The 27,788-nt window shown below is 52.3% G+C and overlaps 12 protein-coding genes across 12 annotated transcripts; 4 read left to right on the forward strand and 8 right to left on the reverse strand.

Annotated features, from left to right (window-relative positions):
• Positions 1-541: 541 nt before the first annotated feature.
• Positions 542-1,763, reverse strand: N7468_010150 (mitochondrial 37S ribosomal protein mS35; the record flags this gene model as incomplete). Its single annotated transcript, XM_058479445.1, has 2 exons — positions 542-1,146; positions 1,202-1,763. The coding sequence occupies 2 exons, from the start codon at positions 1,761-1,763 to the stop codon at positions 542-544; spliced, it is 1,167 nt and encodes a 388-aa protein (XP_058326013.1).
• A 249-nt stretch (positions 1,764-2,012) lies between these two features.
• Positions 2,013-2,697, forward strand: alg13 (N-acetylglucosaminyldiphosphodolichol N-acetylglucosaminyltransferase catalytic subunit ALG13; the record flags this gene model as incomplete). Its single annotated transcript, XM_058479446.1, has 3 exons — positions 2,013-2,319; positions 2,377-2,515; positions 2,577-2,697. 3 exons carry the CDS (start codon positions 2,013-2,015, stop codon positions 2,695-2,697), a joined length of 567 nt encoding a protein of 188 aa, XP_058326014.1.
• An 802-nt stretch (positions 2,698-3,499) lies between these two features.
• N7468_010152 (actin-related protein ArpA) lies at positions 3,500-4,761 on the forward strand (the record flags this gene model as incomplete). The annotated part of the gene is made up of 3 exons (XM_058479447.1): positions 3,500-4,267; positions 4,325-4,639; positions 4,699-4,761. The coding sequence occupies 3 exons, from the start codon at positions 3,500-3,502 to the stop codon at positions 4,759-4,761; spliced, it is 1,146 nt and encodes a 381-aa protein (XP_058326015.1).
• Positions 4,762-5,388: 627 nt separating this feature from the next.
• N7468_010153 (pepsin-like aspartic protease) lies at positions 5,389-6,845 on the reverse strand (the record flags this gene model as incomplete). Its single annotated transcript, XM_058479448.1, has 3 exons — positions 5,389-5,469; positions 5,520-6,392; positions 6,453-6,845. The coding sequence occupies 3 exons, from the start codon at positions 6,843-6,845 to the stop codon at positions 5,389-5,391; spliced, it is 1,347 nt and encodes a 448-aa protein (XP_058326016.1).
• A 496-nt stretch (positions 6,846-7,341) lies between these two features.
• N7468_010154 (uncharacterized protein) lies at positions 7,342-10,955 on the reverse strand (the record flags this gene model as incomplete). Its single annotated transcript, XM_058479449.1, has 5 exons — positions 7,342-7,443; positions 7,499-9,439; positions 9,465-10,454; positions 10,519-10,662; positions 10,863-10,955. The coding sequence occupies 5 exons, from the start codon at positions 10,953-10,955 to the stop codon at positions 7,342-7,344; spliced, it is 3,270 nt and encodes a 1,089-aa protein (XP_058326017.1).
• Positions 10,956-11,681: 726 nt separating this feature from the next.
• On the forward strand, positions 11,682-12,475 carry N7468_010155 (uncharacterized protein; the record flags this gene model as incomplete). The annotated part of the gene is made up of 2 exons (XM_058479450.1): positions 11,682-11,729; positions 11,750-12,475. The coding sequence occupies 2 exons, from the start codon at positions 11,682-11,684 to the stop codon at positions 12,473-12,475; spliced, it is 774 nt and encodes a 257-aa protein (XP_058326018.1).
• Positions 12,476-12,937: 462 nt separating this feature from the next.
• Positions 12,938-13,276, reverse strand: N7468_010156 (uncharacterized protein; the record flags this gene model as incomplete). The annotated part of the gene is made up of 2 exons (XM_058479451.1): positions 12,938-13,119; positions 13,177-13,276. The coding sequence occupies 2 exons, from the start codon at positions 13,274-13,276 to the stop codon at positions 12,938-12,940; spliced, it is 282 nt and encodes a 93-aa protein (XP_058326019.1).
• A 193-nt stretch (positions 13,277-13,469) lies between these two features.
• Positions 13,470-15,463, forward strand: N7468_010157 (putative AP-3 adaptor complex subunit mu; the record flags this gene model as incomplete). The annotated part of the gene is made up of 3 exons (XM_058479452.1): positions 13,470-13,513; positions 13,564-13,983; positions 14,044-15,463. The coding sequence occupies 3 exons, from the start codon at positions 13,470-13,472 to the stop codon at positions 15,461-15,463; spliced, it is 1,884 nt and encodes a 627-aa protein (XP_058326020.1).
• Positions 15,464-16,181: 718 nt separating this feature from the next.
• On the reverse strand, positions 16,182-18,308 carry N7468_010158 (hexadecenal dehydrogenase; the record flags this gene model as incomplete). Its single annotated transcript, XM_058479453.1, has 5 exons — positions 16,182-16,231; positions 16,580-16,939; positions 17,000-17,799; positions 17,879-18,109; positions 18,166-18,308. The coding sequence occupies 5 exons, from the start codon at positions 18,306-18,308 to the stop codon at positions 16,182-16,184; spliced, it is 1,584 nt and encodes a 527-aa protein (XP_058326021.1).
• A 644-nt stretch (positions 18,309-18,952) lies between these two features.
• On the reverse strand, positions 18,953-20,826 carry N7468_010159 (isocitrate lyase 1; the record flags this gene model as incomplete). Its single annotated transcript, XM_058479454.1, has 6 exons — positions 18,953-19,313; positions 19,382-19,539; positions 19,583-19,935; positions 19,998-20,340; positions 20,396-20,551; positions 20,623-20,826. 6 exons carry the CDS (start codon positions 20,824-20,826, stop codon positions 18,953-18,955), a joined length of 1,575 nt encoding a protein of 524 aa, XP_058326022.1.
• Positions 20,827-22,968: 2,142 nt separating this feature from the next.
• N7468_010160 (alpha,alpha-trehalase) lies at positions 22,969-25,416 on the reverse strand (the record flags this gene model as incomplete). The annotated part of the gene is made up of 5 exons (XM_058479455.1): positions 22,969-23,110; positions 23,185-24,926; positions 24,978-25,099; positions 25,155-25,227; positions 25,288-25,416. 5 exons carry the CDS (start codon positions 25,414-25,416, stop codon positions 22,969-22,971), a joined length of 2,208 nt encoding a protein of 735 aa, XP_058326023.1.
• Positions 25,417-26,593: 1,177 nt separating this feature from the next.
• N7468_010161 (short chain dehydrogenase/reductase family) lies at positions 26,594-27,606 on the reverse strand (the record flags this gene model as incomplete). The annotated part of the gene is made up of 4 exons (XM_058479456.1): positions 26,594-26,813; positions 26,915-27,218; positions 27,284-27,518; positions 27,577-27,606. 4 exons carry the CDS (start codon positions 27,604-27,606, stop codon positions 26,594-26,596), a joined length of 789 nt encoding a protein of 262 aa, XP_058326024.1.
• Between the last annotated feature and the right edge of the window lie 182 nt (positions 27,607-27,788).

Consider the following 27,788-nt stretch of genomic DNA (forward strand, 5'->3'; position numbering starts at 1 on the left):
GCATAGCCATGCTTAAGCACATTCATTAACAAACATCTTGAGCTTTCACACTCCAACGCTCGATGTTGATAGGATGGCCAGCGAGGCCGAGAGGCTCGCTTAGCGCAGTCAAAATCGTCTAGTAAAGAACGAGAACCGGGGGACAAGCGATGGAGACTGAACAGGCCAGAATCAATAAGGGAGCTTTCAAGATTCCTCAAGTGACGATGCCATTGGCCCTTTGTTCAAAAGCAGCTGTTCAATGTTTCAAGAATACCCGTGGAACCTATGGGATCTCGTGCATCCGATCTTGGATACTAGGATGATCGACAAGTGACTCGTGAGAACAGGTCGGCTGGTGGGGATTGGGTAAGTTTATGTTACAATCACATCAACGTAGGTAGCAGCGGGATACCACTAGATTGAATACATGGCTATTGTACAGTGAAAAAGAATCGAAGTCGCTAAGACCTCCAGAAGAAATGCGCCCGCGCCTCGCAAACAAATGATTCTATCCCTTCACCCCAAAGAGATCATGCAAAGCATTTACAATGACCGCGTTTTAGCGACGAAGAGGCGCAGGCCGCTTACTACGAGCGCCAGCCTTAACAGCCACGCGCTCTCGCTCTTCCGTAGCCCGGGCCTTCAGGGCGGGGTTGAGCTCCGGAAGGGCGATAGAGGCCTGTCGGACGATCTTGTCTCCGTCAACAGTGGCCGCACGCTCCCGTTCAGCGTTGTATCTCTCTTCGCGACGAGCGGCAAGTTGCTTGCGGCGCTCCTCCGTCATCTTCCAGGATTCGGGGAATTTGGGGCTGCTCTTCGGTTTGAAGTGGCGGAGATCCAAGGGGACATCGGCGAATGCATCACCCTCCTTGGCTTCTTTAATGAGCGAGTTTACGATGTCGGCCAGGTACCGCTTGTTTTGAGCACTAGAGCCAAATTGTTCGCATGACATGCGCACAATATCTGTTTGGGGGTTGTAGCGGGTGCCAACCAACTTCAAGAAGGTTTGGCGCTGAGCTTCGGTGAGATACTTGGGTGTTAAATCCTTGGAAGCGAGCTCGACCACAACTTTGGGTTCGGCCGGGTGTTTTTCACCCATGTAGGTAGTGTATCGGAATCGCAAAATATGAGTTTCGGGAGGCAGGGTGAAGGGTTTTGCCAGCTCTGCGCGTCACGATTAGCAACTGGGCGTCGATGATGGGCTAGGAAAGACACATACTGCTGAGCATTGGCATATCCCATGCTGTGATACGTGCGTATTCTCTCATTTCGCGATGGAACTCCAGCTCGGCGTGGGCCATGGAGGTAATTTCGTCGTCGTTGATTTCCTCGTCGCCGTCCTCCACTTGGGCGAATTCGTCCTCTTCATCGTCACCCCAGAAACCTTTGGACGCTTTATCCCGAATGTCCACGAAGCGGATATCTTCTTGCTTGTCGATCTGATTGACCTGCCTATCGAGCTCGGCAAACACCTCCGCGCGCAAGTCCATGTCGTTGAATTCCTCTACCATGCGGCGGTTCTCGGCATCAAATGCCTCCCTCTCCTCGGGAGAAAGCATGTCGTACATGGATCGGTCTTCTTTACTGAGTAGGTCAGGAGAATATTCAGGCATTGACGGATAGTCCTGAGCGCGTGGCATCCTCGGCGGCGGAGGCATCACAGGGTCCTCTTGGACGAATCGAAAAGGGGAGACCGAGAAGGACCGGGTAGGTTGTAGGCTCAGCCCATAATGGGCCCAAAGCCTCGAAGAGCGAGCCAAAGACCTGGTTGTTGAGGCCATTGCGCCGAGGGTAGATGCCAGAAGGACTGGGTATCTTTTTTTCCAAACTCCAGCATCGCCGGGCTGGAAGACGCTAGCGTGCCACTAGACCGCGTTTGTCAATCACGTGATGGCGAACGCCCGCTGATTGGTCCCCCGCGATGCACCTGCCATTGATACTCTGAAGTTGATTGTCTTTCTCTTTTGATCCCACTTGCATTTTGTTTATCAAGCGCCCCTCCATATACGCTCTCGCCATCAAGCCGAGAGATGCGTCTTTGCTTTGTGACTGTGGGTGCGACTGCTGAGTTCAAGGAGCTCGTGGAGACAGTCTGCTCCGAGCCGTTCTTCAAAGCACTTGCGGCTAAAGGCTATACTCACCTCTTGGTTCAATATGGTTGGCATGCCAAGCACATCATTGATGATTTTCTGGTCGCGAATCCTGCTGGGAGCCCCGCCATGCATGGATTGCACTTCGGCCACTTTGACTTCTGTGACGACCCAAAATACTGGATAGGCCAGTGCATGCCGTTCGAACTGATCCACCGGGAATTGGGGCTTGTCATCTGCCACGGGGGTAAGGTGCCTGTTTTAATGTGATGAAAAGCATGCATTATTGACCAAGATATCGCAGGCACCGGGTCTGTCCTCGAAGCTCTGCGCGCGGCCCCGCGTCTGATCATTGTGCCAAACCCACATCTTGCCGATAACCACCAGCAAGAGATGGCAGATATGATGTCTCGCCTCCAGATGGCGGCGAGCTCGGACGTCAAGTGAGTCCCAGGCACATATTCGGTTCAGTAAGTCAGCGCAGGATCTCATCAAGACTCACAGGAACCTGATCGCCACCGTCGGCCAAGTCGAGCGGCGCGCAGGAGATTCGGATTTCCTGCGTTCCTTCGACTATCCCTTCCGCGAAGGAGCCATGGGGGAACAGCTCGGCACGCTCGACTAGGCTGTCGGTGCGTTGTTCGGAGTGGGACCCCTTTGAGGCTGTGTAAGATAGTAGGGCCCGTGAACGTGAAGCAAGGTGTATTTAGCAAGGCGTCTTGGAGTCGAGTCATTTTGAAGTTCTGAAATTTCCTCTTTTCCTAGGTAAATATTGAACGTGGAGAAGGACTGCTTGGTCCGTCGTTTTGGCCCAAATATCTTTGAACAATGTCTCTTTGGAATTTCTTCGTTCAACGACAGTATGATCTCTCTCTGACGTTGGAATCGTTCGACCCCATAAACAAGAATAAAATGGACGTCTTCGATCTCAAAAAGTCCCACTACAATACTAGTTAAACCTGAGGTATAGGAGGTACCTTACAACCAAGGACGACCGTGGTTCAGGCAGATAAACATCGGGGTTGTCTGCATAGCGCAATTTTAGGCTATTCATATTTAAATATAAGTTTAAAAGTCTTTCGCAGAAGAGGCATCATATATGTGATCCAATGGCGCTCTCAAAATTGGAGAAAAAAAAAAAACCACTGAATCCTATGTAGATCCTGGGTTGAACTACGAGAAGTGGAGGGCAGCGCCGCCCATCATTGGCCCAAGCTTCCTTGTTGACAACTCCCGACGCGAAAACCCTCCCTCCTGAATACTCGAGAAGTGCACGTCGTCGCCAACCATTGCCATCGTTCATGTAACTTGGCCTCACAGACTGCTCTCCGTTAGTCTGAGATCCAGCGTCGCCAATCCCAGGCCGTAGGGCCGTTTGTAACGCGCCTTCAAGACCGATCTTCTGCCCCCATTCACCACTCCCCGCAATGGCTGAAGCGACCCTCCACAACGTGCCAATTGTTATTGACAATGGAAGCGGCACCATCCGAGCTGGTTTTGCTGGAGAAGAAATCCCGTCATGTTATTTTCCTTCGTTCGTGGGCCGCCCCAAGCACCCCCGGGTCATGGCCGGTGGCTTAGAAGGCGACTCGTTCATCGGCCAACGCGCACAGGAACTGCGTGGGCTATTAAAAATTCGGTATCCTCTAGAGCACGGCATCGTCACAAATTGGGAGGATATGGAATCGATCTGGCACTACGTCTACGAGAATGAAGTCAAGGCCCTCCCCGAAGAGCACCCCGTCCTCCTCACCGAACCGCCGTTGAACCCCCGTGCCAACCGTGATATGGCCGCGCAACTCATGTTCGAGGCATTCAACGTCCCTGCACTGTACATGTCCATCCAAGCTGTTTTGTCTTTGTACGCGTCTGGTCGCACCACTGGTGTGGTGTTGGACTCGGGAGACGGGGTGTCTCACGCTGTGCCCGTTTTTGAGGGTTTCGCTATCCCAAACAGTATTCGCAGAATCGATGTCGCCGGTCGTGACGTCACAGAGCAGATGCAGCTACTGCTCCGAAAAGCAGGCCATGTCCTGCATACTAGCGCGGAGAAGGAAGTGGTGCGGATGATCAAGGAGAAGGTGTGCTATGTTTCACTGGACCCGAAGCGGGAAGAGAAGGAGTGGATGAACAGTTATCACAAGTCTGACGCGAAAGCGATGGACTACATTCTCCCTGATGGCCATAAGATTAAGGTTTGTCCAGTCATCGTTGTTTCCAAAGTACACCACTGACGCGATTTTGGTCTCTAGATCGGTCAAGAACGTTACCGTGCACCTGAAATCCTGTTCGACCCCGAGCTGATTGGTCTGGAGTACCCCGGTGTGCATCAAATCGTTCAGGATGCCATTACTCGCACCGATCTTGATCTCCGCAAATCACTATACCTGAACATCGTGCTCTCTGGTGGATCAACGCTGTGCAAGAACTTCCCGGATCGTCTGATGCGCGAAATCAAGCGACTTGCTGTGGAGGACATGAAGATCCGAATCTCTGCCCCTGCGGAGCGCAAATATACCACCTGGATTGGTGGTAGCATTCTGGCTGGTCTTAGCACATTCAGAAAGGTGAGGAGTGCCATAATATTCGGCGGAGCAGGAAAGACAATGCTAACGATCTTCTTCAGATGTGGGTGAGTGCGGACGAATGGCACGAGGACCCCGAGGTCATCTTCAAACGATTCGCATAGACGGATCCTGTTCAAGAGCCTCGGGCACCTTGTGCGTCGACGCGCCGATGCTTTCGAGATGAATTTGACTTAGCAGCGCCCAAATCATACACCACCGCGAGAAACAGCGTAGATACCCCCAATACCACCAATGTTCCGGGGAACTCTAAGCGAAGAAATGAAGGGACATCAACCACTTCAGTCCGTTACTCGAGTCGTATTTCTGCGCGACTTTTGATACCCCTTATCCACCATGTCATCTACCAGGTCCCTTGGGCCATTAGACTCCTTTGTCTAGGGCAATTTGTGCAAATATACTTTTCTTCTTATTTGATGGGAGTCTGTGGGGCAGGTTGTATACTGATAGTAATAAATATTTTTCTAGAGACTTGGAGTACTAGTAAACTGGCTGGGTTCCTACGGACAACTTTGACCAATGTGTAATGAACTCTGACAGGTTCAGACTTAGATTTACCTGGCGCCAGTATGAGTGCTCATTTATATGAACATTAATCTCGCTTTTCTATCCTGGCTCCCGTAAACGCATCCCATTCAACTTCTAACTCAATATCTATTGGGGAGACAGTAGCAACAACGACAACATGGAAGAAAACCGGGACATTTGAGTAAATGGTAGTGCGAGAGCCTCTATTGCGGAGGAGGCGACAGGTTCTGATGAAGCTCCTTACGCTGAACCGCGCCAAACCGAAGATTTCCCACGTCAAAGATCTAGCCCCGTCAGTCCCAGAATATAACATTCAGATTCAAGGTAAACTTACTGCGTAGATTGCCTTCAAGAAGGTATCGCCCAGGATATCCATTTGCATAGACCCGCGGCTCTGGATACCCCCGTAGACATATCCCTCCCTGGCTTCCGCAAAGCCCAGATCCTCCTTCTGGACAGTAAACTGCTTGTCCCCAACGGCAAAGGTCACAACAGGCAGCTTATGGGCCGGCGTGTTCGACGGGAAAATATACCCCTGGTTCTCCTCATCGTACGACGAGCCCTCGATAGCATCATAAATGGCCTTGCAAGTCTCATCGTCGACTAGCGCAAGCGTAGTCCCAGTATCGGCAATCGCCTTATTCCCAGACCGCGCAATGGACTTACCGTTCACCGTCGCAGACCCAGAATCAAACAGCCAGAATCCCTGGCTATTGTCGACGGGCGTGTATGCGATCTCCTGTCCGGACTCCTTCACCGTGTCTTGGTCAATGTAGCCAAAAGTATAGAACGACTCGCCCTTATCCGGCTCGTTGGCGTCCCGCCATGAGCCCAGCTTCGCTGTGAACAGCGCCGCCGACTTGGGGATGTCGGCTTGCGTAATCATGTTCTGCACAGGCGTGTTCACGGCCTGGGGCGTGACCGTGTTGATATTGCTGAATGCGAGCCCGAGCAGACCATCGCCTTTCCCAACGGCGAACTGCGTCGACAGGTGCTGCGCTAGCTCGACGGCCTGGTTCTTAACGATCACGCCGCCGATATCGACGACATCAGTGCCGACACTCCCAGACGCCGACGAGCCATCGCCGTACGAGATCTTCCAGCGCGACCCTTCCTTCGTCTTGAACGACGACGACTTCTCCGGGTCGAAGACGGTATGATGTTTATGAAGCGCCAGCGTTTCAAAGGGCAGTTGTGTAGACCAGACCTAGGGAAACCCCATGTTAGCACCGTCCACAACCTGCCAAGTACCCACGGCAGCACATACCCAAAGATCCGCTGAGCCTGTATCGAAATCCAACTGTAGGTTCTGAGCCGGTGATCCGATCCCCACCTGTGCGAGGTACATCGCATCGTTCTGGACATCGTCGGCATCGACTTCCCCGACATGGCCGTCGCTGCTCTTCTGCATCACCTGTCGCAGACGGGCCTTGCCCCCAACGGGCTTGTCTGTGTACTGGCGGCCCGTCTGGTGCAGGGTGGTGCCCAGAAAGTAGGGGCCGCCTAGCGTCGGGGTGAAGCGGTACTTGCGCATCGTGTGTAGATAAGACTTGGTGCCCGATTTGCGGTAGTCGGGGTTGGCGATCAGCTTGATTTTAGAGGCAGGCATGGTGGCTGTTTTGCGACAGAGCTTGGATTTGAGAAACTTGATGACCCCCATTGTTAGTATAGGGCCTGGTGGCGCTTCGGAATGTATTGTTTATGCAGGATGATATTACTATATTAACGGGTGAGAGAGGGGGACTTGAGCCTTCCAGTTGGCACCCAACCGACGTACCTTGGACTATTTAACCTTTCTTCAGAGGATGAGCTTATCGAAACATGAGAGCGTGATCGAGGTCATGTTGTCTACTTGTACGATCTAGATAACTGGGAAACTGGTTTGTTTCGTCATGCTGGGTGCGGAGTGGGGAATTTTAGCGTCCGGTGGCGCGTGAGGTCGTATCGGGGATCGGCATGATTTTAATCAGGCGGCAAAGCCACACGATCCAATTACTCTTTCTATCCTGAGCATACACGCGGGGGAAGGAAAAGGGAAAAAAAAAAGATAACAACACCATCTGCCAATCATCTTTCAAACGCCGGACCAGAGCACCCAGCGAAAGCAAAAAAGAATAAAATAAAAGCAAAACAATCATCAACAGCACTTCCAGAAATCATCTCTTGCGGCCTCTCTTGGGCCCATTTGAAACACTGGCTACGCGGGAAGTAGTAGCCGATGTAGTCTTGCTGCCGGCCTTGGTTTGCTTGCCCTTTGCCTAAGAACAGAAAATTAGTGGGGGGTTCTAGTAAACGCCGGCAGGCTGCACGTACCGTGGTGCCATTCTTGGCCTTCTTCTTTGCAGGAGCCGCCTCTTCATTCTCATCCTCCTCATCGCGGTCTCGGCCTCGGCCCTTGCCCTCGCCGTTGGTCTTGCTATCGGGCTCAAACTCCTTGGCAATGGTATTCAGCAGGGTAGTGCAGCGACGGCCGATTTCCACGGGGGTACGGCTCAGGAAGAACCAGTCAAATCGGAACAAGGGCGAGTCGCGAATCTCGTCACGGATCTTCTCGTACAGGCCATCGCCCTCAACGCCATACTTGTCCAGCATGACCAGGAGGAAACGGTCTTCCTCCTCGGTGTAAACCTTCTTGTTGGTCGTAGAGACAGTATAGTTGATCTTGAGCTGCTGCAGAGGCACGCGGTACATTTCCATCTTCTTGCGCAACATCTTCCGTTGGTGGTTCATCTTCTGCAGCTTCTCCTCGCCTTGCTGGATCACACGGAGATACTTCGGATAGTCTTGGATCTCCTTGTATCGCCGCCAGAACACCTCGGCGTACTCCGCGATTTCATGTGGCTCCTTGCTGTCAACCTCTGTGGCAATGCCAACGTAATCGGTCTTGCCAAACTTGGCGGTGCCGTTAATGAATTGTTGGAAATCGCGACGGTTCCAGTTGGAGAAGCCGTTCTCTGACATGCGGGCCTTCTCAGCCTGCTCCTCTTCGGTCAGAGGCGTGGAGTTGTCAATCTCCTGTTGCTCCAAATCGCGCTCCGCCTCACGCTCGCTGAGCTCTTCCTCTGGACCGTCGGGGAGAACAGCTTTGTAGCCGATCTCCTTGTGGAAAGCTGCCGTTTCCCTCTCCTGGAGGTCCTGAAGACCGGGCGGGAAGAACTGCCAATCATGCACCGTGATCTGCTTCGGAGCACGGGGGACCTTCGGCTTGGTGTCTGCGGTACGGCCGCCAGTCGCAAGAGCTTGCCGATAGTACTTGTCAATCGAGTAGAATTGCTCCTTGCGTTCACGCTTGGCTGGATTAATCCAATTGACGCCAATATCCTTCTTGCGCTCAGTAAAGTCCTTGCCGTTCCACTCGTAGGCACTTTCGGAGCTGAACTTCTGCAAATCATCGATACCAAGCTTTTCATACTTCTTGTTCAGCTCGGCGGTACGCTCTTCACCCTTTCGTAAGATGGAGTCGAAGTCGTCCTCGGTGATATCCTTGGTGCTGTCCTCTTTCCCAGGGACGCGCTCGGTCTCGAAGACTTTAGCGGCACCATGCTGAATCATACCGAGTAGTTCGTCTTTGGAAGCGGCAGCCTTCGCTTGTTGCTGAGCCCGTCCTTGTTGAATGACCAGTTGATCCAAACGCAACTTTTGAGCTGCGCGCTCGAGAACCTTCTCCTCGATCGCATTTTCGGTGACGAACCGGAAGACTTTAACCTGTTTGGTTTGGCCGATTCGGTGAGCTCGGTCCATAGCCTGCAGATCTGCCTGAGGGTTCCAGTCACTGTCAAAGAGCACCACGATATCAGCTGTAGTTAGGTTGATACCGAGACCACCAGCTCGCGTAGTGAGCAGGAAGATGAACTTGTCAGAATCAGGCTTGTTGTAATCATCAATCGCAGCGATACGGTCCTCGTGGGCGGTGGTACCGTCAATACGACAGTAATTGTAATCCCGGAATACACAGTAATCTTCAAGGATGTCCAACACACGGCTCATTTGGGAGAAGATAAGAACTCGGCTTCCATTGGCCTTCATGCGCTTGAGGAGCTTGTCCAAAATAGACATTTTCCCGGAGTTGTAGATAAGGTGCTCATCAGTCGTGTAGGGAGGGCCAGGCTCAGCCCCCTCGAAGAGGTAAGGGTGGTTGCAACACTTTCGCAGTTGCATCACAATGTTCAACAGACGAGTCTTGGACTCTCGCTTGCCTGATGCGCCGTTCACAGCGTCGATATCTTTTTCCAGAATTTTCTGGTACCATTTGACCTGCATATCGGACATGGGCACATACAAATTCATTTCCTGCTTGGGGAGCAGGCTCTTTTTCGACGTCACTCTTCACACGTCGAAGGAGAAAAGGACGAAGGACACGGTGCAGCTGCTGCACCACGGTATCTTGGTCCGATTCCTGGTTCGTGAACCATTGATCGAAAGCCTCCGAATCGCCAAAAACATCAGGGAGCAGGAAGTTGAGAAGGGCCCAGAGCTCATGGAGATTGTTTTGCAGAGGGGTACCGGTAATCAGCAAACGATTGCGCGAGTTGAAAAGACGAATGATCTGCGACAAAGACGACTCCTCGTTCTTAATACGGTGAGCCTCGTCGATAATGATGTATTCCCACGCAAACTTCTTCAAGTGCGATTTTTCTCGGAGGATCATCTCGTAGCTGGTAATGCAGACGTCGAAGCTTTCAGGAATCAGACGTTCGTTGATAAGGCGCTGTCGCTCTTCTTTGTCACCCTGAAGGACGAGAACATCCATTTCAGGAGTCCACTTGGCAAACTCGCGCTTCCAGTTGTCCAGAGTTGACTTGGGCACAGCAACCAAATGGGGACCAGTGATGTCGCAGACGTAGCGCAGGTAACCCAGGAAAGAAATAGTCTGCAGGGTCTTACCCAGACCCATCTCGTCGGCCAGGATACCGGAGATACCATTCTCGTGCAAAGAAACAAGCCAGTTAAGACCGGCGATCTGGTAATCACGGAGCTCACCCCGGATGAAACTGGGTGACTCTCGGAAAATAGTGGTGGTCTCGCCGCCGCTCTTCTCATCCTGCAGAAGCTCGGCGTCTTCCTCCTGCTCAGTTCGGCGTCGGCGTTCGCCACCTGCACCACCGGAGCGAGCCGAGCCCTTGCGAGCTTTGGCTTCGGATTCCGCATTCTGGCGGTCGATCTCTGCCATGATCTCCTTGATACGAGGGTTGGGGTTGGTCTCGATGAAATGACGGAAAAGGTCGGTCAGACCAAGAAGGTATCGGAAACGACGGATGGAATCATCTTCCTGTAAATGAAGAGACCTGCGATCAGCAATGCAACGAGAAATCCGTATAGCCCATCAGACGTACCTTGGACTCATCAAGCGTCTTCTGCTTTTTACCCAGGATGTTCTTCCTCAATTCTGTAGCCTCCGATTTGCGTTTGCGGCCATCAGCCTGCGTCACATCGCCTGCGATGCTGCTCGCGGTTGTATTGGGATTGGTATCCGATTCCTGGCGGGGTTAGAATGCTACTTGGTGACACGATTCCATCTCGACCGCCTCTGGGGGAAATGAGCATACTGTGTATTCAGGGGGTTTCTTGATTGCTCTGCCATGATAATTGATAAGTATTTGTTCGACTGGCATAATTGTCTTGGAGCCCCGCCCCATGCTGAGGATCATGGGACCAGAGGTAATTTGAACAAACTTACAGGCGCGTCAACTGGGACGGAGGGGATAACATCATCATTGACATCAGTCATCGAGGTGTCAGCCTGAGAAGGCGATTCGGGTGCCCGAGACATCGAGTGCGGTTTGGCGCGCAAAGCGCAAAGGTCCGATGTCGAAGCACAAGCACGTCTCGCGTTCCAGGAAAGCTTAGAAAATAATCAATATCCGCGAGGCCGTACTTGGGCTCTGTCGACCAGGAGACTTGAATTGTGAGTGGCACTGGTTCAACGTGGTGATACGAAAGACAGTGGAAAGGGGAAAAGTCTGAATGTGGGAAAGTTCAAGGGTTAGAAGGCGGACGCAGTGATCACAAGTGAAGGACAGTCGCGCAGAAGATTGATGGAGCAGGCGCGGCGGACCTGCACGCGCTGATTGGCTAGAGCAACCTCATTAACTGCGCTGAGTCATCACGGAAAAAGAGTTCTCCCACTTTCTACAAGTGGGGTCACGTTACCGGGTCAGTGCGAAAAAAAGCGCCTAACTGGACTAGCCGATCAGTGTGCATTGGTAGTGTACTTCCCCTCTACGAGTACCTTGGACCAAAACATACCAGGGGCCAACACTCCTTGGTCTGGCTTGGGTTTCTTCTTTTATTCATTGTCTCCCTGAATTGCTAGCTGCTTTCAGCCTATATATCCCGCTCTTTGGGCTTTGTTTGCCCCACGCAAGCCGCTTTGCAGGGTTCTGGTGGCAGAAAACCGGCCCGTTGTCCCGATATATCACACGCCTGTGACTCCGCCATCCCTCCCCTTCTTGAAGCCAACTCTACCGAAGACTTTATTTATATCACTACATCCACCATGGATTCCATGAGGTCTCTTAATACCTCTCTGCCGAGCTCCACCCCCGTCCCCAACCATCGGAGCAGCTCCTCCAGCAGTTCAAAGCCGCGGCTCTCTCAGTGACCAACCTTTACAAGAATGCGGTTTGCGAGCAAGCTCAGGCCAAGGTAGCTGGTTATCAGGAAGCCATAGAGGATCTTCTCCACTTCCTTGACCGTGAGAATCTGGGGTTAGGCGACGGAGAAGGGTGGCAAGTCCGGCAGTGGGCAACGGAGAGGTGTGATGGAACTGCTTCACAGAGCAGCGATGAGGAAGAGCGTGTGGACTCAGATAAGCGTGACCGCAGCTCAACACCAGTAGCTACTCGCAAAGAAGTTCCTACAGAGAATAGCTTCCGTCAACCTCAAACCTCCGCCCCTACCTCCGAACCAACCCCTGCTCTTCAGCCCGGTGCCGCCTCCGTTTCTCAAGCTCCGGACTCGATGGGAACTCCTACGGTATTTACATTCACCGCTGGGCCGACTTTTCCCCAGTATCAAGACCTAGATATGGATATTCAATCTTCGGATAACAATGCCACCCCACCTTCACAGGATGGGGCCCCTGTCAGCGTCTCTGTTTTACCTCGAAACCCACGAACTCAACATCGCCACAACAATATAGCCCGACCAAACCCTCGATCAACCCAGCGCGAGTCTCCTGCGACTATCGGCTCGAAACGCAAACATGCATTCCCTGATTTCTTCGACTTATCAGGTATGAACAATTCAAAGGACATGTTTGGAGGGAGGAAGCGGGGCCGGTTCACCTAAGTGATGTGCCAGGCTCTACGACATTGACGAAGTGACGAATACTCCCTTCCGATGGGCAGTGGCTAGTTTGGTAAATTTTGGGCGGCCTCTTCCTTTTCTTTTTCCTTCTATCATTGGATGCATCATGGGGAGGAGAATTCTTGCATATGGTTCTATTCCGTGATTTTGCGGTTCTTGGAATTTTCATAATTTTGTGTCTGTACTTTCCTTTTCTCCCCTATTGCTCTTTTATACCTCGTCATACAGCATATAGAGGCTTAGTGTGGAGGTGATACCCAGTACAAGAACTATCATTAATATGGTAGTGTTAACAATTCATATGTTATTTACAACAAGAGAATTAATTCTGTGATCAGACCAAGACTTGGCTTGTATGGTCCTTTATTGATCCCATCCTCGACGTGAATGGAGATACTCATCGTAGCCTTCCTATCATACATTGTAATAGTCCTCGAAACCCGATCAGTTGAAGAGGCGATATACACCCACGCCTACTAGACTTGCAGAAATAGTTGCAATGCCCAGTTTCCTTGAACCCATCTTATACTTTGTCGTGCTGTTCATGATCACTTGTTCTTGTTTTCGGAGGTTGCGCATGCCGGTGTAGTAGCTATAGACACCAAGGCCAACGAAAGCAGCAGAGCCTATCAGAGCGTAAGCATACTGTGGAAGTAAAAACGAAATCACTTCAAGGAACTGACCAGTCAACCTGCAAGCTGTGCAGTCATATTTGTCTTCCTCCAATGCTTGTTTGGCATCTTTTAGCCGAAGCTCACGAATCGGAGTATCAGGAGGTGCCATGACAATTCGGAGTCCACTCCCGCAAGCGACAAGAGAGCGAGCAAAGAAAATGATCAACCCAGATCAGCAATGTTTGTAAATCGCGGAGAGGCCGCGGCAGTGGCTTTCACGTTCGAGGCGGGAGTCGCTGGCAGAATGCAGCTTGATAGTGAGCTATACACCGTGGTGGTTTCTGCCTCCGACACCAATCACCATGAGCGGCGAGATCGACGCCGTCTACATATATGACGAGCAGAAGTATGAAGTTCCGTCTCCTTCATTGCTAGGTTCAAGCTAATGTCCTCCAGCTGCCCTCTCGTCGAGCATGTATACCGAGCCCGGCCGCCCTCCGCTGCCGCGATCCTGCCCCTCTATCTTGCTCACGCCGCTCCACGCCCTTCCTTGCTATACTTTCCAAGCACCAATCCGCCAGTGACTGTTTTCTCAATTGTTCAGTCTAATTTACTTTTCCTTGCGGTGACAGAGGTGGATACGGAGCCGTTGTTGGTGCTGGAGTTTCTGCATCGTGTGGTCGACGCACTCGAGGACTTCGTCGGGGCTCCGTTACTCTCTACCAAGATACAGGCCAACTATGCCGTCGTTGCGCAAATACTACATGAGATGTGTGATGGTGGGGTGGTATGCAACACAGAGCCGAATGCCTTGCAAGAGGTAGTCGAAGTACCGGGGTGGATGGGTAAACTTCTTAGCGGAATCAACGTACCAGGGTAAGCCTTCAACCTGAAGCCACTCCCAAAAAGTCTTCTTATACTGAAACTTGGGGCTAGAGCGTTGAGCCAGTCAACGAACCCTTTGAAACAGTCATTAGCTGCATCTAGTGCGGCCCAGGGCCCTGCAATTCCATGGCGCAGGCCTGGGGTACGGCATACCTCAAACGAGCTCTACGTTGACATCATTGAATCTCTTTCGGTGACAATGGCTCCTTCAGGAAGGCTACTTTCGGCCCTTGTTTCAGGAACTATCGCCTTGACGGCCAATATCTCCGGAGTACCGGATTTGCTTTTATCTTTAACAGCGCCAGGTGGCCAGCAAGCGATTGCTCAAAAGTTGGATCTTCCTGTTTTCCACCCCTGCGTTAGGCTATCTCGATGGCGTGAGAAGCCCGGAGAACTCAGCTTTGTGCCCCCAGATGGACAATTCATCTTGGCTGGTTACGAGGTTGACCTTCTTCCGATAGATCCTAACCTTGACGAGCCTCCTAGCCATATGGAGAAGCTTTTTCTCCCTGCCATAGTCGATATTCGCAAATCCTTGGGACCGAATGGATCGGATTTCGAAGTTCGGTTGACCTTGAATACGAACTTCCCCGGACATAATTCATCCCGTCCATCACATCCCCGGAATGGCTCGGGCACGTCAACCCCGTCCTTCCTTGGGGGAAGCAGCAATTCTACTGGACCCGTCCTAGAAGAAGTTGTAGTCACAGTCCCTGTTCCGAAGTCCGTTCGGCACATCACAGACATACAAGCCAGCCGCGGCGACGCCCAGTACTCCCATAGCACCGGGCTTCTTGAATGGAAGGTGCCAACAGGCAAAGACGCAGGAACCGTTACAGGAACCGCGACTCTCCGCTGCTCAGTGGCGGGCTACCCAACACAAGACGATGACTTCGAAAGCCTCGAGGACGCAGAAGAGGACGCTAACGCCAACTTGCTCCAAGGCTACTACGAAGCTCCCACCTCCTACCACGACCCCTCTGCCCCCAGCACGCGAAAGATACGAGACCCCAACAAGAAGAAGAAAAAGAAGAAGAAGTCAACCAAGAAGTCCTCTCGCACTGCTGCCCTGCTCGACGAGACAGCCGATGGCGGCTCAGCAGAGGGGCCCTCAGGAGACTCAAAAGCATCTGCCACTCCTTCCCCTGCCCATTCGAAACCTCATACCCCGACTCCCCCCTCGCAACCTCAGACCGTCTCCCAGGACCCATCCCCGCTGCCCACTTTCTTTGCCTCCTCATCCGCGTCTCGCCCTGTGCCTCGCAAGAGCAAGGCCCAGCTCAATGCTAGTCTGATGCCGAATTCGGCATCAGTCTCCTTTTCTGTGCGCGGGTGGCTACCATCTGGTATTAAGGTAGATAGCCTTAATATCGACCAGCGCCGTAGTCGTGGTCTCGGCGACGGTGTCAAGCCTTACAAGGGCGTGAAGTATCTGTGCGTTAGCAGGCGTGGCGTAGAGCGACGCTGCTGATCAAAATCTCCCGACACATTCCATGTAATTTACGAAGCACGAAGCGTTTTGAATCTTGATCGCTATCTTCTTTGCTTAAAGGAGATACAACTCCTGCAATAGCTGAGAATCAAATCAACTGGAACGACCTTAAGGAGCGGGATGCTAAGGCCATACACAATAAAGATGTGAAGGTCGAGTAATTGTAGGAGAGAAGTCAGAGAAGCAGCAAAGATTTTTTGCTAGTATCTGGAGGGAAAACCGTCAAAATTGAACCTGGTGGATTTTATGGCAGACGGGTGTCATTTCTTAGAACCTGGTGTGGAAGCTGTTCTAGTATCTAGGAGGGCAAAGGTAGAAAAAGCCCAAGCCTACTGCCTAAAACGAAGTGTAGGGAGCCAACCCCTAACTCCCAGTTATCTGCGAGAAACTAGACTAAATAAAGATGCTTTTGTTCATGATCGTACGAGATGGCATAAGAATATCTATCATTGTCTCTAAATGCCTTCTGCCTCATCAAGTCTTACAATTCGTGCCGTTGCCTGGTAGTTGCTCGCACATTACCATTAATGCTACTGCTAATACGCTCGAGGCCTGGTCTCCACTGTAGAAGCTCAAGCTTCCCGAGTGGTTTAAGTTTGGCATTTATGAAGATCGACAAAAGAAATCCCAATCTAAATTCTGCTAAAGCTATCTTAAATTACAAACCGAAGCCGCCGCCCCACAGCAATTTGATGATTCACAGCTTCGAAGTGCGGCGCTCAAGCACCTGGAGCACGAAGTAGGCAACTACAAAAACGTTAGAAGTTGTTTTCAACCAGATCAGTGCAACGATGAATTCATTAAGATTAAGCATTTAAAGCGTACTGGATTTCCTGGATGTCCGACTTGGGGAAAAGGGAGCGACAGGAGCAAACCATAAAGGAACCGCAAAGGACTCAAAGGGATAACCCGAGCAGGTATATACATCGTGAGAGGGGGGTATCAAGGTGGGGTATATAACGATTTGAGGATTATTTTTCTTGGGGCTGGGGAAGGAAGACAGTAGAGAAAATGGAGAAGATATCCGAAAGACATGTTGGGGGAATAGCGAGATAAATCCACAATATATACGCAAATAAACAAACTCCTACTTACTAGCAGCAACAACGGCGGCCCGGCCAGCCCCTGACTTCGCGCTACCGCCGCCGAGGGTCAGGATGTAGCGCAGCCAGCCGAAGGATAGCTTGCGGCCGCTGCGGTCGAAGTCCGGTACCAGGGTACTGGCAGCCTTGAATTTGCTCAGCTTGCCGGCGTAAGGCGGGTAGCGGATGGCAAGGATGCTCTCCAGCCAGCCAGGGCTGGTGGTGACGGGGCGGCGGTGAACCCAGACGTCGAAGCTCGCACGGCCACGGTAGGCGCCGTTCCCGCTCTCGCCAACACCACCGAAGGGTAGGGTGGGGATGTGCAGAGCGGCGTCGTTGACAGAGACACCGCCGGAGCGGGTAGAATTCAGGACTGATTTTTAGTTAGAACAAGAAATTTCATACCGTAGATTGGGTTGGGGCTTATGCTCACTCTTTTTGACCTCGGCCTTCGAGCCGAAGGGGTACAGGCCGAGGGGGGTGTCCATGACGCCGTTGGCAAGCTTGATAGCCTCATCGAGGTCCTCGACTGGAAGGATGGGAATCAAGGGTCCGAAACTCTCCTGTGTTATCAGAGAGTCGTCAATGGAGCTCACCAGTACCACAGTAGGCTCAATGAAAAGCTCCTTCTCGTTCAGGGTACCGCCCATGACAATCTTGCCCTGGGTGTTGTCCAGCATGGACTTCAGGCGCTGGAAGTGGTTCTGGTTGATAATACGAGAGTAATCGGGCGAGTCCTTGGCGCCATTGGGATAGAACTCCTTATACGCCTTCTTGAACTCCTCGACGACCTGCGACACGAGACTCTTGTCGACAAGCAAGTAGTTCTGTGACGTGCAGACCTGGCCTGCGTTCAGAAGCTTACCCCACAGCATACGACGAGCGACGAGGCGCGGATTGGCATTCTTGGTGACGATGGCGGGGTTGATGCCGCCCAATTCCAAAACAACCGGGGTCAGGTTAGGGGCAGCGGCCTTGGCGATGATACGGCCGACGTTGGCACCACCGGTGTAGAAGATCTTGTCCCAGCGCTCGGAAAGCAGGGCCTGAGTCTCGGGGACCCCACCCTGAACAACGGTATAGGCAGAGGGGTCCAGGGAGGCTTCGACGATCTTCTGCATGACGGCGGCGCTGCGGGGGGCGCCTTCGCTGGGCTTAATCACGACTGTGTTACCGGCGGCGATGGCACCGATGACGGGACCCATGGTCAGCTGGAAGGGGAAGTTGAAGGCACTATACAAAAAGGGAAACAATCGTCAGTTTGATGCCTTTTCTTCGATCCGATGGCGCCCATCTGTTAAGGAAACGTTACCCAATCACCAAGACAGTGCCCAGGGGATCCTTCCTGATCTTAGGGTTCATGAATTTGAACGTTAGGTCGATATCCGGAGCCTTCTCATCTTTGACCCATTTGTGCAGGTTGCGAGTGGTGAAGACGATGTCGTTGAGCAACCAGCCGCTCTCGGCGACCTCAGTCTCAAAACGCGGCTTGTTCAAGTCCTGAGCTAAAGCCTCGGCAATCTCCTCCTCGTGGTCCTTGATGCTGTGGGATGAAGTCAGCGGGGATACCTTGAGGGTGTTTCTAGGTGCTTCACTCACGCCCAGTAGAGCTTCCGCAGCTGAACGAGGCGGAACTCCACATCGCGGGTCTTGTTCTCCAGGAAGGCCTTCCGGGCGGCGGAGACGCGCGCGGGAATCTCCTCGAGCGCGGTATATTGTAATTCAGGAAGTGTGACACCCATGTTGAGTATATACAAAAGAGGTACAGATGGGAAGAGCAGTCCTTCAAAAGAAAAAGAATGCTTTACGTCACCAAATACGGGGCCTCGGCCGCTACTTGTAGGAGCCGTAGACTTCGCACCTCCGCATCCACATGCGCGTGCGCTCGGCTGGATAGTCTGTCCGTGTGTCGATCTTCACCCCCTTTTGGGAACTAAAAATCGGCCTGAACTCGAACCCCCGCCCTGTATCCCAAAGCTTATTCCAGCCCCCTGGTCGATTTCATGAAATCTCTATGCCTCTCCCACTCTATGCTAGGATTCCAGGTCTGATCTGGCCCTCCGAAGTTGATCACATCAGCAAAATCCAGATGTCAGCACGCAAATCCCGAATGAGCTCCACCAATGCTTTGGCCGCGGCTTCACACTTCGGCCCCGCCGTCCCTAGCGTGGCCCCTTAAAAGTACCAAGATACGTTTTTTTAAGATTACCAGCGGCGCAAAAGTTCCTATTCCGGAAACAGCACGGTCGCTTAACGTTCGTTCTCGAACATCCACGGCTGTGATTTTTGAATGCTAAGACAGGATATACAGGAAAACGGTAGACAACGCCAACAGAACCACCACTATACAAGGAGCTATGTGAAAAGGGGGGTCAAAGGAGATCTATCAGTTTTTGAACTGGTCCTCCGTAACACCCTTGCCCATAGCGGCTGTGCTGCTCACGCCACCCGAGACCATCTTCAGGAGGTTATCAACATAGTTAGCACCGCTCCACTTCTGGTGGGTAACAACGTCCACACCCAGCTCCATCTCGGGCTCCTGGACCAGCTCGCCGTACGCGCGCATGCCATTCTTGGCGTAGGCCTGAGAGAACTGGTGCGAGATCAGCGCGGTGGTGTGCAGACCGGCGAGGGTAATGAACTGCCAGGTGTACCCGAGTTCGCCCAGACGCTTGATGTAGGTCTCCTGCTCGTCGCGGGGCATGGCCTTCTTCCAGTTGAACGAGGGCGACAGGTTGTATGCAAGTCTACGGGGTGTTAGTCAATCGGGTCAACCCAAAGTACTTTAACTTCTAGGCGGGGTGGGGAAACATACTTCTGCTCGGGCCACACAGCGTGCACGCCGTCGGCAAATTCCTTGGCCTGGTTGTAGTCGGGCAGCTTGCTCTCCATCCAGATCATATCGGCGAATGGCGCATAGGCGACCGCACGGTTGATAGCGGTCTGAGTACCGCCACGAATGCGGTAGTAGCCCTCGCGGGTACGGGGAGCATCCCAGTCGAAGTGAGACGTCGACGCCGGTGATGCCCTTGGCGATGGCGCGAGCTTCGGAGTTGCTCTTGCCCTTGGCGGCCTTGAGGTACTCCTCGATCAGGCCCTTCTTGTTGCCGGGGACGCTGGCATTGATGATGTCGACGACGGCCTCGTCGAAGAGCTTGAGACCAGCCTGGGCGGTCCATTGGTCCTCAATGGCTTGCAGAGCCTCGCCGGTCTTGCCGGCCTGTTCGGCAGCGACCATCAGGTCATTGAGAGGCTGGAGGTTGGGGTTGGTGGCGCCCACAATGAAGGCGTGGTCGCGATGGTCAATGGTGGATGTGATGAGAGTAGCGGCCTCGGAGTCGGTACGGGCAATCGCCAAGAGGTCGGAGCCTTCCAAGAGGGTTAGAGTTTGACGTTTCTATTCATTCAATGTGCGAGTTTTGTGGACTTACCCATGATATCAGCCTGGGCACGAATGGCAACCAGACGGTTGATGTGCTCGCTGATTGGGACCAGCACCTTTCCAGCCATGTGGCCACACTTCTTGGTACCAGGAGCCTGATCCTCAATGTGGATACCGGCGGCACCACGCTCAATGAAGAGCTTGGTGAGCTTCATGATAGCCGTCAAACCACCATGGCCGGTGTCAGCATCCGCAATGATGGGTCGCAGGTAGTCGACATTCGCAACCTTGTCACGCTGCTCCTTGGGGGTGGTGATACGCTCCTCACGCTGTTTTCGGTCATGGAAGAGCTGTGCCATGAACAATTGGTTGACCTTGCGGGGGACAGTGTCCTACAATACTCTGTAAGCTTAGATTCCGGATTTTCTTCGCGTCCTTGAAGCGTACCATGGGATAATCTGCAAGATCGGGGGAGGGCTCGTCGGTTGAAGAGGCGGTTGATGAGCTTTGCCATCCGGAAACGTAGATTGTGTCGAGGAACTTGGCCATCTGGGTGATCATCGTTGGCTCAAGACAACCGTAGGTGAAGCTGGCTTGCTTGTTCTACAGGGAGGAGCTGCGTTAGCCATATTGATCCGCTGGACTGTATCGTATGTGGTGCGTATGCAATTTACCTTCCAGTTCTCCTCCACAATACCCCAAAGCTTCTTTGCCTGTACAGACGAGGGGTATTCAATCTTCAGGTTACCGCGCTTGGCCACGATCTGCTCGGCCGTGAACGGACGCTTGGTGAAGCGCCAGCGCGAGTCCTTCCACCAGTCCTTGACAGCCTGAACCTCCGCCGCATACTGGCGGTCTTCGTCTTCGTGGAGACCCATAGTGACTTTTAGAGTGGCAATAAATGCAATAAGCAGATGAGTATATATTCCACGGGATGTATAGGTCTCAAATAATAGATAAGAGGCAGAATCACGTCAAGAGGTGGGGAGGGTAAGAAGCTCAAGAAAGTCCAAAGGAAATTCGAGCTAGATAAATGCCTTGATCACAAGCCAGGGAGCCTGGGGATACTTATCCGGTCCCGAATGCGTCACGACAGATCCAATGGTCGGTAAACGCTCGGTTCACCGGGAGTAAACTACAACCCCAGCCGGGGCCAGCCTAGGCAGGCGTCCAATTACAGTAATTCTCGGTCATGGTCCATAGATGACGCTCCGAAATACGGCCTGCGCGGTTGACTGCGGTTCGGGAGAGGGGATCCAACCTTGCAGAAGATCCTCGGTCTAATGGAGGGTCTGTGTATTTGATTTGTCTTCTCGAGACATCTCCGCCAGATCTACGGATTGGTAGTTTACGGTCTCTGGATATCTACATTATAAATTGCACCGTTGAATCTTCGCCTCTTCATCTTCAAGCATCTCTTCAACAGAGTCGTGAATACTGTAGTTTGGGGCAGCTCCCGGACGTCCATGACGTCGTCAGGCGTGTTTTCGGATACGTGACAATTACAGGGTACTTTCACGTGCACGGAAGAATAGTTTCAGCTCAAAGCCCTAAAGGACTGTGTAAGTCTTGGACATAGCCCAAGCATGGAAACTGCAGATGAAGTTACATTACCGTCATCGGGCCTCTGTTCATCAATTTTGCCTCTTTGCCTCTTTGCCTCTTTGAACTTTGATGGTCTGGAAGCTGAAGCGATTGGGTGTTCGCGAATTATGAGTCATCCATACCGTTTTGTCATGCCCCGGTATTCAGTGCATCTCCACCGCATCTTGCGCTGAGGATGAGTAAAAGATACAGCTTGCACCTTGTCACCCGCGACCCATGGCGTCTGAAGAATCCATAATTGCTGAATGGTACCCATGAAACTGCCCTTCTCCTAGAGGCTTTACCCCAGCTCCGTCCAAATCATCTCAACAGCCAAGGCCTCGCCGTAATGCTCGCTGCGTCTGGACCGTTGACCATCTAACACGAATACAGGTCGGAACGTCTGACTGTATTGAGGATGGCCAAGTAAGACCCGTCCATGCCAGGCCAAGATCCACCCGTGGGCGATCAAAATGACTCAAGCTAGACCCAATCCGTTGGACCTCGGCTCAACATTGCTCGTCTACTACCCCCAGTCACTACTGGTGAGCTGTCTTCCAAGTGTCGCTAATCAAGTTGAGAAGTGTAATTTGGTAATTTTGAATTACAATGCCAATGCTTGGTCTTCTCGGCTGTAATTCTGGTTTCTGGACCCACCAAGCTGTGTTTTAGAGTTCTCCAAGAGTATCACTGGCAGCTGCACTGGTAGCCACTGAGCATACAAACGTATATAAAAACCAGCCTTCACATGAAGCTTTTGCTTACCAGTACTGTCCATTCAAGAACAATTGACTCGTACCTGAAGCTCACAAGAACGACCTCGGGGAAACCAGGGACATGCATTGCGCCACCCCCGGGCGATGGTCGACGATCGGGGCATATCAAACTGCGGAGAGACTGAGAATGGCGTCTTCCGCAGCTCGAAATCCCTGGCAATCTCTCGGAAGTTGACCGGATTACGATGAAAATACTGAAATGGTCCGGATTATTTTCGCGAGGTCCTCGGAGTGTTATACCAAAAACCTCGAAAGTGACGAATGAGGAAGTGCATTATCACGAGGGCCGGAAAAATATCCGGACTCCTCACTCGGCACCTATGACTCGATAGCAAAAGGGGAAAATACTGGAATTCATGCGTCGTTTTTCATCTAACTCGTCTCTCGCTTCTGAAACTAGAATCATGCTGCCACAAACATCTTCAACAATTCGGAAAATGAATAAACCCGCCTGCAGACTCAAATCTTCGGAGCGTCAACTGTCACTTTTCGTTGTTTTCCTTCTCATATAATAATTGTTTTCCCCCCTCATATAATGAAAGAGAAAAAAAATATCCACATCTCTGATGACCCTCATACATGTTTCTAAGATGCGCCAGATCTCCCAAGCAGTCTCAGAAGACACGCACATAAGCGATTCATGCTTCAATGCAACCTCAATCAGAACGCAGCCTCCGATGCCTCCTGCGCACTAACCGCCTTCTTGTACGTTTCATATGGGGTAATGGTTCCCAAAGCGCGGCGCATATGCGCGTTCAGGATCTCCAGTCCATAAACGTAACTGGCGTTGACCCACCCGAATCTGCGAATGTTAGCACCATAATCACCCCATGGTCTCGGCAAGCCGAGTATCGGGAAGTAGAATGGAGAACTCACCCTTCACGTGGCGCGCCCTTGAAATTAGTGCCCTGATTACCGTACTCCGCATCAACGCGGTGCGGGTCAATCGGCCGTGTCACATCGTACTTCTCAACAACAATGCCGTTGAAATCGACAAACGCCTTCGTAATCATGTACAGCCACTTGTACGCCAGCCGCTCGGCCTCTTCCTGGTATCCGTACCGCAGGAAGGCCGTCCAGGCAAGCATTTGCTGTGGCGCCCATCCGTATGGGTAATCCCATTGTCGGTTGGGACGCTCCAAGCCTACCGGTCCACGAGACTCCTCTGTTCCGGAGACAAGACCGCCGAATGCCTCAAAGCGAGGCAGTGCTTTCTCTGTCATCATGGCTGCTTGCTGGGGGGACGCAAGGCCCGCCCACATAGCCCAGAAGGTGGTTGCGGTCTCGTAGGAAGTGCGCTCCTTCTTGGCGGTGTCGTAGTCGAAGAACATGCCTCGCTCAGCATCCCAGCAGCACTGGTCCATACGATGCTTTCGCTTGCGGGCACGGCGATCCCAGGCTGCAGAGGATTCGAACTCGATGTCCTTGGTCAGCGGGGTGCGGAACTCGACGGGGATGTTCAGCTTGTCTTTGAAGTGGATGCGGATGATGCGCGCGATGTCCACTTCGTATTTGTACAGGAGAGAGTTCAGGTCGACCGTTGCGAGGTTGCCACACACGCGCTCCAGTCGGTAGCTAGTGTCGTGGCCGGATTCGCGCACGGCACGGTCATGCATGAAGTACTCGTCCAATTCTGGCTCCGCCACCTTACGAGTGTTGTATGCCTCGACAAACTCTTTGAAGGTCATGCCATGCTTGTCCGCGTAGGGCTGGAGGATGTGCAGGAAGTGGCTCGGTTCAGTCTCAGGTGGAACACCCCAACCCTCAGGGCGGTACCTAGAGAGCCCAGTGACAGGGTCCAGTCGCGGCTCACAGGCCCAGACGCTATAATACTCCTTGATAGCGGCAAGAACGGCATTCCTCAAGAACTCCAATGCGTCTGGCTCTGTCTTGATACGCTCATATACACGCAGTGCCATGTCTGTGAGGAACGGAGGCTGAGAGCGGGTGAGGTAGTAACTTCGGTTGGCATTAAGGATCTTGCCGTAGTGCTTGATTTCGAAGCAGAAGTTGATCACCATGCCCTTGGCCAAGTCCACCCGGTCGCTGACAATGAGGCCCAGTGACTCCATGTAACTGTCCCACCCATAGAGTTCGTTGAAACGGCCTCCCGGGACGACAAATGGAACACCCTCTAGCTCTTCCTCTTGAGTCTTATCGTTCAACTTGGTCTGCATGGCCAACGCTAGCAAGCCAGGCTTATCGACAAGGCTCATGACATAGTCTGGTGTGATATTAGCGTCCAGCATTATCACGTCCAATCGTAGCTCTGGGTTGTTCTTCGCAATATTGCTGTAGTATTCGAATTGCTGCGGAGCACCCGGGGGGACATAAATTCTGGGTCGAGGATCCGCAGTCCAGTCCTTTGGATCTTTACCAGCAACCTCGATGTTCGAGCCATCGATACGCCTGGTCAGCGCCTTCCAGAACGAATGCTTAATCAGCCTGGATAAGCGGGAGACAGGGTTCTCGTTGAGACGAGCCTCGTCAAGAATGATAGTCTTTCGACCATAATCTTTCGCAATAGTCAGCTCTTGTAGTAGATTCGAAAGCATGTATGTGCCGCGGACATCTACGCGGTTGATTCCAGATGATCCCGCAGTGCCGACGGAGATTGTCTAAATCCGGTTAGCTGGGCGCCTACGGTTTGTGTCATATTCGTCGCATACCTTAGGACCAATGTCTTCAATGGTGATCTGCATATTGCTGTCGGTATCTTCTTGCTTCAGCAGAGCGTCCAGGGTCGGATCGACCTCGATGCGGAACTTTCGGGGCTGGCCACTTGGTTCATCTTGATGCTGTTAGCAATTTGCTACATTTCGACAGGAACTGTAAAGGTACCCTACCGTGACTCCCTCGCCGTGACGGCGTGGATCCTAGATAACCTTGAATATCTTCGCGTGAAAAGTCCTGGAGAGTCTGTGTCCGGTGTTAGCTATACCCCGCGGGGATCCTCGTCCGAGCGCGGTGGTAACTTACCGCCGAAAATGCACGTCGTCGATCGCGAAGTCGAGCGAGAGAATCTCCGTCGCCATAGTAGACATCTGCGTTAGAGTATGGGTCCACGATGGGGATAGATGGGGCACGGTGCCCGTTTCTTTCGGTCATGGTAGTGTTGTGGAGGGGAAAACAGAGGGATCGATGCAGTCTCCGGTTGTGCGTGACGCAAGGCGGCTATTCCCACACCGACTCTTCCTTAGAGTCTCCTTTTTTTTCTTCTATTGGTTTCTCTGTTTCTCACGGGGTGTCTGACAGGAATCGTTGTTCGCGGCAAGCGCGGTAGTGACCTCAAGCCCCTAGGGTACCTAGAGGGGGGAGAGCGGTAGCTGCGCTAATTCAGCTATAGGGATCGAAGGAGAGGGTGGCAGGGGCGACCTGGTGTTCGGGATAAGACAGTCTGGGCTGCAATCGATGCAGTTTTCGTCTGAATGAAGTGAAACGGCCGTTGAGAATTGTATATGCGGTGCGAAGTGGGATGTCCGGACGATCTTCGAGATATGACGGCATAGAGCGATGATGTTACCGATCCACACTTGCCCAGTCTTGCCTCCGATAAGCGAAGATAACGTCGTCCTGGCCACCGAATGCCCGGTTTGAAAGGCAATTTGGTCAGAGTTATTGTGATTGGATTTTTTTTGCTTTTGCTAATGGAGGCTTGAGCTAAGTGTCTGCATGAGACTGGACGAATAACGTGCAGACACCTCAATGGACGGCTAGTATTGCCTGGATCAATTACTAGTAGCCGGCGAGGGGCTCCGCAGAACACTCCAGAACACTCCGACTTTTGACCATCGTGGAGGCCCTTGACAGGATCAAGACTGGTTCATCGAAGAAAAGACCTTTGACTTCTAATGTTAGTAGCCATCCAGAAATAGAATACATGTTGGCTTTGCGTTTTACATATTGTCCCACCCTTGTGATCCAAATAGAGGCTTACCCTTTACTAAACACAGCTAAGCTTGTACGACGCGGGCGTTAGTCGCAACCACCAGCATTTGAGCTTCTCAGACTAGATCCCCTCTTGGCAGGTATCAAACCGGCACTTCATTAATATCGTGCCGAACCAAAAAAAAATCTAGGGAATGGTTGCGTGGCTGTTTAGAAGTAAGCGGCATTGCGATTGGCAGACTTATTGCTCATGTCAATACTAGTAGATCAAAAGGACTACTTGGAACTATGAGTAGCCTTTCCTCGAACTTCGGATGGAATCCCACATGTAACGGTAAACAGAACTAGTTATTATTGAGTTCTTTATACAAGTATATGCACGGTCGTCGCGCTTATCTCAGATCTTTGCTGAGACGACGCTGCCGCCGTCCAGCGCGATGGTGGCACCATTCACGTAAGCACCTGCCCGACTACTCAGGAACAGGCATGCGCCAGCAACGTCCTGTGGGGTTCCAATGCGTCCCAGTGGCACTCCGGCCTTGATCGCTTCGCCAAACGATTTCAAAGTAGCCGCCATCATCTTACTCTCAAAGGGGCCGCACGCCAAGGTGTTGGAACTATCGGTCAAATAAGCGATTAGTCTAATTAGCTCAGGTTACACAGAGGAATTCTGCCTGCCGTGAAGAGCGCTATCGACGGAGAATTAGGTGAAGCTTACGTGATATTTCGCTTGCCCAGATGATTGGCCAGGACGCGGCTGAGGTGATGCAAGCCGGCCTTACTGGAGCTATAGGCGAACGTCTCCAGCGAGGGCACCCGGAGGCCGTCGATACTTCCAATATTGATAATTCGGGCTGGGTCACTGCTGCTGGATGCTTTCTCGAGCAACGGAGTCACAAGCTGGGTGAGGTCGAAGACTCGGTGGAGGTTAAGGGTAAGGACGCGAGTGAATGCGGCGGTAGGATACTCGTCGTAGGGCGCGCCCCAGTTGGAGCCGGAGTTGTTGACCAGAACATGAAGCTCTAGAAAAAGATTAACTTATTAGCGGAGCCAGCTTTTAACGCAATGTAGCATAGGTGTCACTAACTGCTTTCCCGCTTGCCCAGTTCCTCGGCCAGCTTCTTCACATCATCGTACTTGTAGAAATCGGCCGGGATGGCGTGCGCCTTTCCCTTTCCGAGAGCGTTGAGCTCAGTAACAGCCTGCTCACAGGCCTTTGCATCGCGCGAGGAGATATAAACAGTAGCACCATTGGTGACATATCCCTCGGAGATCATTCGACCGATGCCTTTGGCCCCGCCGGTGACCAGCACCACTTTGCCCTGGAAGCGAAGTATAAGCGCACGATCACGTTGATAGGGATTAGCAGGGGAAACCCACTTTGACGTTGAACAAACTCTCTGAATCCATGATTGCGAGCGATGATGGGAATCTTGCAAGAGGGCGAAACCCGTCAAGGTTCCAGTACTTTAAATGAGACCCAGCTGCTTCCCATACCCGGGCTCCCGAGCCGCTGTTAAGCCGAGGCTCACCAAATCCACTCGGCGCCGCATCATATATCTTCCGGGGAGTACCTGCACCATGTCTTTTTC

The sequence above is a fragment of the Penicillium chermesinum genome, assembly GCF_028974085.1.
Source record: "Penicillium chermesinum strain IBT 19713 chromosome Unknown utg000008l:1.0-1752722.0:1.0-1753981.0, whole genome shotgun sequence".
Classification (NCBI taxonomy): domain Eukaryota; kingdom Fungi; phylum Ascomycota; class Eurotiomycetes; order Eurotiales; family Aspergillaceae; genus Penicillium; species Penicillium chermesinum.